Source organism: Caenorhabditis briggsae, assembly GCF_000004555.2.
Source record: "Caenorhabditis briggsae complete genome, chrII, whole genome shotgun sequence".
Classification (NCBI taxonomy): Eukaryota; Metazoa; Nematoda; class Chromadorea; order Rhabditida; family Rhabditidae; genus Caenorhabditis; species Caenorhabditis briggsae.
In genome coordinates this window covers 2,996,973-3,006,717 of record NC_013486.2, presented here as the reverse complement: position 1 = coordinate 3,006,717, position 9,745 = coordinate 2,996,973, and the positions used below count along the sequence as shown (strand labels likewise).

The window sequence follows — 9,745 nt, the reverse complement described above, 5'->3', positions numbered from 1 at the left end:
CCCGGGCCCGTTGCAAGTATGGTATGTACTGACTTCAAAACGCTGAAAAAGCCCACCTTAATGGAATATTCGGAACTCTCCAAATTTTCGATCATCACAGCAACATCCATTTCAACCGAATAAAAACAGTCATTGGGTTGGTTCGTTGGGAAAACACTGAATTTCAAATTATTCGTCTCTCCAGACTTGGTTGTATCGACTGCGAATCTTCTGAATCCCAACGAATTAATGAGGACAATTTTTAGAAAAAAATGTTAATTACCATTCAATGTTATGGATTGTTGGAATATACATATAGTATTCAAGATTGCTGTTCTCAAGTGGAAAATTGGTAAATGTAGTGTAGGATCCTAGGAGGAAGTGTTCTGGAAAGTTAGAAGTTACAAAAAGCTGAAATTTAGGGAAACGTACTGGGTTTGTCGGTGTAGTCTTGATACATCATTTTTCAAAAGGAAAACTTGGGAATCAAAGAGGAAATCAAGAGCCAGTAAAATTGGAGAAATATTATTTTTGAGAGAGAAACAAGTTTCCGACTTTTCGATTTTTTGAGCTTTGGCCAGGTGTCACTTTTTGGCAGACTGTAGAGGTCAGCGGAGTGGGTTGCCAGTAATACCAAAAAAATTTTTTACGTGAAAATGGGGAATTTCATGAAACGTGATTGAAAGGAGGAGGAAGAGAATAACGCCTGTCGGCGGCTACAATCTTCTGGATTCACTTAAAACGTTAGAATCTCAAAACAGGAGAGAAATAGAAAATTACGTTTCAGTTGATTGTGAGCAGTTGTTGACTTTCATTTTAAAAAAAACTTTCCGGTTCTAAATTATGGATGATTTGGATAATTTAAATTATTAGTTTTCAAAGTTTCTGAAATTTTTAAAAACGGAATTTATCATTTCACAAATTATGATATTCAGAACTTTGAGAAATTGAAAACTCAAAACATAAGGAAATCCAGAAATGCAGAAATCCGAAAAGTATTTTTTATGTTCTGAAATTGCGAGATTCGAAGTTTTGAGATTCTTAAATCCTATAATTTTAAGATTTCGAGATTCTGGAATCCCGAGGTAATGAAATTCGGAGATTCAGAGATTCGGAAATTTTAGGATTCTGGGATTCTAAAACTTTGAAATTCGAAGTTTCTGAAATTCTGTGATTCTGAAATTTCGAGATTCTGAAGTTCTGAGATTCTGAAACTTCAGGATTCCGAGATTCTTAGATTCTGAGATTCTGAGTCTATGATATTCTGAGATTCTGAAATTCTGAGATCCTGAGATTCTGAAATTCTGAGATCCTGAGATTCTGAGATCCTGAGATTCTGAGATTCTGAGATTCTGAGATTCTGAGATTCTGAGATTCTGAGATTCTGAGATTCTGAGATTCTGAGATCCTGAGATTCTGAGATTCTGAGATTCTGAGATTCTGAGTTTCTGAGATTCTGAGATTCGGAGATTCTGAGATGCTGAGATGCTGAGATTCTGAGATTCTGAGATTCTGAGATTCTGAGATTCTGAGATTCTGAGATTCTGAGATTCTGAGATTCTGAGATTCTGAGATTCTGAGATTCTGAGATTCTGAGATTCTGAGATTCTGAGATTCTGAGATTCTGAGATTCTGAGATTCTGAGATTCTGAGATTCTGAGATTCTGAGATTCTGAGATTCTGAGATTCTGAGATTCTGAGATTCTGAGATTCTGAGATTCTGAGATTCTGAGATTCTGAGATTCTGAGATTCTGAGATTCTGAGATTCTGAGATTCTGAGATTCTGAGATCCTGAGATTCTGAGATTCTGAGATTCTGAGATTCTGAGTTTCTGAGATTCTGAGATTCGGAGATTCTGAGATGCTGAGATGCTGAGATTCTGAGATTCTGAGATTCTGAGATTCTGAGATTCTGAGATTCTGAGATTCTGAGATTCTGAGATTCTGAGATTCTGAGATTCTGAGATTCTGAGATTCTGAGATTCTGAGATTCTGAGATTCTGAGATTCTGAGATTCTGAGATTCTGAGATTCTGAGATTCTGAGATTCTGAGATTCTGAGATTCTGAGATTCTGAGATTCTGAGATTCTGAGATTCTGAGATTCTGAGATTCTGAGATTCTGAGATTCTGAGATTCTGAGATTCTGAGATTCTGAGATTCTGAGATTCTGAAATTCTGAGATCCTGAGATTCTGAAATTCTGAGATCCTGAGATTCTGAGATCCTGAGATTCTGAGATTCTGAGATTCTGAGATTCTGAGATTCTGAGATTCTGAGATTCTGAGATTCTGAGATTCTGAGATTCTGAGATTCTGAGATTCTGAGATTCTGAGATTCTGAGATTTTGAGATTCTGAGATTCTGAGATTCTGAGATTCTGAGATTCTGAGATTCTGAGATTCTGAGATTCTGAGATTCTCTGAGATTCTGAGATTCTGAGATTCTGAGATTCTGAGATTCTGAAGTTTTGAGTTTCGGGTCTTCCGAGGTTACATGATTCTGGAGATCTCAATATTCAGGATTCCGTACATAAGATTTCTTGAATTTAGAAAAAAAGAAAAAAATTATTTATTTTAAAAATTCATTTCAAAATTTTTTTTGCATTAACATTTATACATAATCTCATTCTTCTTCTTCATTTTCTTCCCATCACATAAATTTCCAGAAGACACCAATTCCAATGCTGTATCTCTTTCATCATCCATATTCAACGACCAAATATTGATGCCACCCAAATTCTTCTCCTCCACATATTTTATTTTTTCCTCGATGCTTTGCCTCGACTCATAAGTTATCAGAATCTGATCCTCCGGTCTCCAGATATACGTACTTTTCGATTTGTCATCCCATTTGGCTTCTGTCCTATTCCAAATGATTCCCACGTCATCAGTCTCTCGATCACTCCAACTAATGAATCCTCCTCGTGGTCTTCCATCCTTCATTTCCGCAATTCTCCATACATCCGAAATTTCAAAAGGATCATCTATCCGACAAACTTCTTCCTTACACATTGTTTCCGTTTGATTAATTGGATCCTTTTTGACATTCTTCCAGAACTTTCCATATAATGGAATTCCCAAAATCACCTTACTTGGCTCCATTGTCTCGCACGCATGTACTTTCATTGTGTCATCCACATTTCCACGTTTTCCTCCGTACAATGGACCAATGGGACCGGTATAAACTCCAGCTGGCATTCCCCATGGACCATAATATTCATAAGATATCAAATTGATAAAATCCACTTGTTGGGCGATTCCCTTCAAATCATACCCATCCAATTGATCCCATATGATTTGTGGAGTCAGCATACTGATTAAAAATGATTCTGTTAAATTTTTCTGATGTTCTAGAAGCTTCAATTCGGTTCGAAGTTCGCTGAGAAACGAGACAGTTGTGTTTCGATCTTGGGCTTCTGCAAACGGATAAGTCCAATCGATTTCTACTCCATCGATTTTCTGGGTGAATAGGAAGTTGGAGATGGATTTTACGAGAGTTCTGGAACAAATTTTTTTTTTCTATTTTGATGGATCCGATCAAACATCTTTCATTGCGTTAAAAGTAGGGGGACAGAGTATTTGCCGACTCTCAACTTTGAGCTCAATTATCGTGATTCCTGCAAGAGATATCAAAAATTTGTCAACTAATAAAATATTGGTGATATTATGATAAAAATTTTGTTAGTTGACTACTTTTTGATATCTTTTACAGGAATCACGATAATTGAACTGAAGCGTAATTACCATGATTGTTCTAATAGAAGCCCACTCTCTTTAGTTCAGCTATCTCGGTTCCTATGAGACATATAAAAAATGTGTCAACTGATAAAATTTTTTTGATATTATGATACACATTTTATCAGTTGACCAGTTTTTGATATCTTCTGCAGGAACCGAGATAATTTCTATTGAAAAATCAGCAACCGGTGAGCCGCCAGTGAGCCGCCGACGACTAAAACGCCGCTCTATTGATTTTTTTCAACTTTTATGTCTTCCGCCTACAAAAAATTCCATTTTTAAAATCTAGTTTTAAATATTGGTCCTTTTTGAAAACAAAAACCTTGGAAAAAGACAGAGCCCCCCTTCAATTAATTCCAAAACTCACTTCCGTTTCTTTCCATCTGCAAAAACCGGTGAAAAAAATTGCGAATTCCCTTTTCCACCAACTCCAATTATCACTTTTATGTCCTTATTCACTAATCTCGCCTTCTTTTTCATATCCAAAAATCGTCCACTATATTCTGTATTATGAAAAGCAATTTGTCCATTTTTGAACATGCGAATTGCTACAAATATGGCATGTGTCAATTTGCTAACTTGGGACTCTGATATCGTTCGGCGCTCCCATCCAGAATAATATCCAATTATTCGTTTTCCACATTTGGAGGCAGGAGGAAGGGGTACAGGATACCCTGAAGAAGATATAATAAGTACAATACCAGACAAAAATACCGTAAAACCTGTACTAAAAAGGCTCAGCTCAATTATCTCGATTCATTTGAAAGATACCAATAAGTTGTCAACTGTTAAAATGTTTATCATAAAATCAGGAGTGTTTTGTTAGTTGACACATTTTTGATAACTTGCACGGAAACCGATATAATTGAGCTCAAACTTGATGGTGTGGGGGATTGGAAATACGGTATACAAACTTAGAAGTTCTACAAAAGTGGTCCAAGATTTTCGGTTTTTTTTTTTTGAAAATTTTGGAGTATACTAAACAAAATAAGACCTTTAATTTTGTAATTAACAAGTTTTTTGTAACTTTCCTGGTTTTTGAGATATACGCTTTTAAAATTTTCAAGAACAAAAATTTTTCACTGAAAAAGGCAAAAAATCGTAAATACTCTAATAGAGTGCACTTCAAACTTTGAGCTTATATAGCTCATTTCTTATCAAAGATATCAAAAAGTGGTCAACTGATAAAATGTTTATCATCATACCAGCTAAATTTTATTAGTTGAACGCTTTTTGGTATCTTTTACAGGACTCGAGATATATATGCTCAAAGTTGGCAACGATTTGGGGGGGGGCGGCGTTCGACATATTAGAGAGTTAAAAGTGGATCCTTACTAGTAACTTCATCGGGATCGTCATAAAAATAAAAGAGCAATGTAGATATTCCAAATGCCACAACTCCACAAATCAGTAAAATTGAGAGCGAACCAACGACATACTTTACGATTCTCTGAGGTGTCCAAGGATTTTCGTGGGCTTCGTACTCATTAAACTTGCTAAAATTAGGGAATGTTCAAATTGAAATTCAAAAGAAGTGCAACCTTAATTGGTATAGAATGAAACTGTCAAGAGTGGTAGACATTGAAAAACAGAAAAGAAGAAGTCATTTGAGATATCAAGATAGTAAACACTTGCAATAAATAATCATTAAAAAACTGGTTTTCAGGTCTCGAAGATTATAAAATTGCGTTTTTAAAAAGATCTGTATCAGGGTTTTACTTTATCATGTTTAGAAATATGGAAAAAGGGGAGACATCTTACTTTGAACCCAATTATCTCGGTTTTTGAAGAAAGTATCAAAAAGTGGTCAACTGATAAAATGTTTTTAGAGCGCGGGACCCCCATCGGTGGGCCCACAAGTTTAACTCCTCAAGCTTTTATTCATGAACGAAAATTTGAGGAATTCTTTTTTAGGCTTACTGTGGGTTACTGTAGGTTTGGCCATCCTCGGATTCTCGGCCGTAACATGCATTGCAATTAAACCAATTTCGAAAACCTCATAGTTTCAGAACCTCAAAATTCCAGAATCTCATAATCGATTACGAATTTAGAATTCGAAAAAAACTGAAGAATCGGAGAATTCAAAAATCGAAATTAAAAAAATTCGTTGTTTTTATTGTTAAAAAAACATTTAATAAAAGTTATCCTCCATTCTCTTGAACCCAATCCTCAAACTCTTCGAAATTGGGTCCAAGTTCTGCAGTAACCACATCATCCTCCTGGTCCACCTCATATTTCGATTCTTGCTCAAAATCAAACTCTCCCTCTGGCTCTCCATACGGAATTGTCAAGTAGACACGTGGATCAAAATAAACCGGTTCCAATGGATAGTAATTGTTCTGAAGGCGTTCCAGGCATTCCAGGGAATCCACAACCACCACCTTCTTCTCATTGCATGTCATCTCGAACTCCTTGATTCCATTTTCATCTTTCCATACTTGAAGAGGCTTTGGGTTACAGTAGAAATGGTCAATTAGGGGTGGGGTTTGGACGCTGAATTCAGATGCCGTGCTCATCGAGATTCTGGTGTTCAACGAAGGATCGGCGTGCGCATTCAAGCTTTGTTCGACGGTTTCTCCAGTCATCGCAGTGTTCACCGATATATTGCTCAGCGATTCGGAGATTGCGGTCAGCACTGAAAGAGCTTAAACTTAAAGCTGAGCAACCCAACTAGGATTCTTACAATTATTGAAAATATCTGTTTCGGTTCCTCCGACATTGTTATTGTTGATCACATCATCCAAATCTATCTCGAAATCTGTTTCGGAAGCTGAGCAATGGGATTTTTAGGGGAAAAAGGAAGGAATGAAATACCATTGATGACATCATTCTGCGAACACTCCATGACTTTTTGTGGTGTATTTCTTTTGTTTTAGCGCTTTTTGAGAATTTGAAATAAGGAAGAATTTCTTTTTTTTTTGAGAGCTGGAGAAGGGTAGAAAAATGTGGGGAGACACGTTTCCTAGGCAGTAACCTACAGTAACTTACAGTAACCTACAGAATCCAGTTTCCTCTAAAAAAATTACTCCAAATTTTTGCCTCAAGAAGAGCCAGGCCAGGCCGGGCCAGTGAAAATTCCTCCGCTGGCCCGGCCCGCGACATGAATGATGGAAAGTAGGAATCTAGAAAAAATAACCGGAATTTTTCTACACAAAAAACTTTTTTTCGACTGAAATTATATCGAACCTCGCGAATGTCGATTTACATTGCCCCGCCCGCAAAATCCCATACTGAACTGAAATCAATTTCTGCGAATTTAATGGGATTTTTCAGACAAAATTAAGATTTTTCAATATATTAGGTTGTTCGGAAAGTCCTTTCCACTTTTGATATGTTGTTTTCAAACTTCGTTTGCTTGAAGGGGGTAAAAGCGAGGCAGTTGTCGTTTTCTCAGTATGCTGGTGAGGTCTAATAGTGTCTACACCCCAACGGAGATCATTCTCCTCTTTTCGTGCAGTGAGATATGCCCACCGTTTTCGCCTCTAATAATTTCCATTTTTGGACTACCATTTTATTTGTATTTCTATCTGACCTCAGATCAACTGAAATCAATCACCAATTTGTGGAGGTTAACAACGAAGACGCACCCTTTCGAACAAACTTCACAACCTGGATTCATCAATTTGAAAAATGAAAATTCTCGTTGGACGAAAACCCCCCTCCAAAAAAGCATACGGGCTCAGATTTGGACGCATTAAAAACCGGGATTGAAAGGAACCCGTCTCAAACAGTGCTGGATATATCAAGTACATCAGTGGCAAGCCTTTCGTCAAAAAGCCATAAATTGGGAACTCTCGGCAAAGTAAAAAAAAGTGGGAAGATATGGATCACACCTTTTCGCTCAAAGCAACTTTGTTTCATGTGTGGGCACCTGTTTGAATCTTCTCATCCTGCGTTGCACACATGAATGTTGAAGTTAAATCATTAATAGTGGCGATAAATGGGTAATGTACGATTACAATAAACAACAATCCAAGTGGGTTGACAAAGGCACTCAACCACCAGACGTCCCGAAACGTGAAATTAACGTTAAAAATGGGATGTTTTCGGCATGGATGTCTACCAAGGAGTGGAGTATTGGGAGCTGCCAGATAATGGTGTCACTTTTATGACCGATACCTATTTTTGTCAGGTGACATAACTCAGATTCCATGTAAATCTCCATTGGAGAGAAACACAAAGGTTTATTTTTAAAATCGAAATTCTCAACCTCATGCGGGAAGGAGAACGGAGACCGATCTCACTGGATACGGCTAAACGGTTCTGTCTTATCTACAGTATAGTCCAAACCTTGTACTGAGACCGGAGTTCTGGAAGGAAGGCATCCACAATTTGGTGGGACGTTGGCAGATAGTCACTGATAACAATGGTCATTATCTTCAATTTATCTGACATCGTTTTGACCTTTTTTATATCGAATGAATCTGACGCTAAAAATGGAAAGGACTTTCCGAACAACCTAATAAATATGATCGTTATCCCTTCTAGAATTTGTTTTTTTCCCGAAAAAGCAGCGAACTTCACTGCGAAAATAGGCGAAAATCGGAAGTATTAGGACTTTGCCGCATTTCGCCTCGTAGATCATGACAAGCGGCCGCTCACCGATTTTCAGGTGCCGTTTTTTTTAATTCGACAATATATCGCGATATATCGATTTTTAGACCAAAAAAGCGTTTTTTTTTTCACTGAACGTCCGGGTAATAAATAACCGTCACTCTCTCTTTAAACACTTCGCCTCTTTTCGAAACCTTCTCCGTTACATCATTTTCTACCTTAGGTTCCTGTCATGCTAAATGATATAATGTCTCATAACTTTATCACTTTTATTATCAATATATTCTTCATTTTTCCATTTCTTCCCAATCAATTGATATAATTGACATTGTATAAACCGCTCATCTTTTTCGCCTTTCCATTTCCTCCCATTTCTCGCTCCTCTATTTCTCTTCCCTTTTCTCCGTTTTTTTCGAGCAACTCTCTTTCTTTTTCCCTCTTTTTCCACTCTATAGAGAGCACAGAGTGAGCTCTTTTTTCCACACGAATGTGTGTCCCCTCCGAAGAGGGCTCTGAGCGCTCACTTTTGCATTTTCAAATCGTTTTATCGGTTTTTTTTCTGACTTAATTTCCCATTTTTAACAGGTTAACTCGATGTTTCTAGCTATAACTAGAACATACTGCGAATGGACTGCGAATCATACCATATGAAAAGTTACATTTGTTATCTCTTATCAGTAATAGATTTACTACCTAATGTTTTGTTTCGAAACACAGAAAACCAAAAATGTAACCGGACGAAAAAACCGATAGCACTGACTGTTATTGGGTTTGTTGTTTTTTTTTCTGTTTTCTCTCGGCGTCTCTTTTTTAGTGGGGGGTCTCTTCGTTTCATTCTCGTATCGATCCTCGACGTTCGAGGAGTGGAAGAATAATGTTCTTCTTTCTACTCTAGATTTTTCATTGGAGATTGTGGCAGAGAAAAGGGATTCTATGACGTCATCTGCCAAAAACGTATTTCGTTAGCTACCGTAGTCATAAACTATCGTAGTCCCTTTTCTTCATTTTGAGACCTCGAGCAAGCTTTCAAATAATATTATTCTCCTAGTTTCTCAATTTCGCAACGATTTTCTCGCCGTTTTTTCAATGAAAATCGGAAAAAAGTCTAAAAAATAGTGAAAATCATTGAAAAAACAAGAAAAAAAGGTGGCCGACGGTCCTACAACGACAATTACCGTAACCTAAAAATATTTACATTTTTCCGGGATTGGTTTACTCTCGATTCTCGTGCGTTTTCAGTCAAAATCTTGAGTTATCAAAGGTTTTTAATCCTCGAAATCAGATTTTTCGAATTTTCAGATCTCTAGAAGAATGTGAATCTCCTGAAATCTTTGAAAACTATAAATTTTCTGTGATTTTCGATTTTTTTGATTTTTCTAGAATTTTCGAATTTTTTTCTGGAATTTACAAAAAAAACTTTGATTTCCAGTTTTTCAAAAATATCTGAATTTTTCGATTTAAAAAAAGAGACCCCGC

The 9,745-nt window shown here is 36.8% G+C and overlaps 3 protein-coding genes across 3 annotated transcripts in view; all 3 read right to left on the bottom strand.

Moving 5' to 3' along the window:
• CBG13396 overlaps positions 1-442 on the bottom strand; it is a gene marked incomplete at both ends in the record, with an annotated part of 2,782 nt that extends 2,340 nt beyond the window's left edge. Inside the window, 3 exons of the mRNA XM_045241854.1 lie at positions 57-156; positions 263-365; positions 412-442. Of these exons, the coding sequence (XP_045095156.1) occupies positions 57-156; positions 263-365; positions 412-442 (234 nt within the window). The remainder of the gene's footprint in view (positions 1-56; positions 157-262; positions 366-411) is intronic.
• A 673-nt stretch (positions 443-1,115) lies between these two features.
• Positions 1,116-5,297, bottom strand: CBG13397 (the record flags this gene model as incomplete). Its single annotated transcript, XM_045241853.1, has 5 exons — positions 1,116-2,485; positions 2,587-3,476; positions 4,083-4,389; positions 5,051-5,211; positions 5,257-5,297. The coding sequence occupies 5 exons, from the start codon at positions 5,295-5,297 to the stop codon at positions 1,116-1,118; spliced, it is 2,769 nt and encodes a 922-aa protein (XP_045095155.1).
• A 559-nt stretch (positions 5,298-5,856) lies between these two features.
• Positions 5,857-6,560, bottom strand: CBG13398 (the record flags this gene model as incomplete). The annotated part of the gene is made up of 3 exons (XM_002629985.1): positions 5,857-6,350; positions 6,399-6,485; positions 6,530-6,560. The coding sequence occupies 3 exons, from the start codon at positions 6,558-6,560 to the stop codon at positions 5,857-5,859; spliced, it is 612 nt and encodes a 203-aa protein (XP_002630031.1).
• Positions 6,561-9,745: the final 3,185 nt, after the last annotated feature.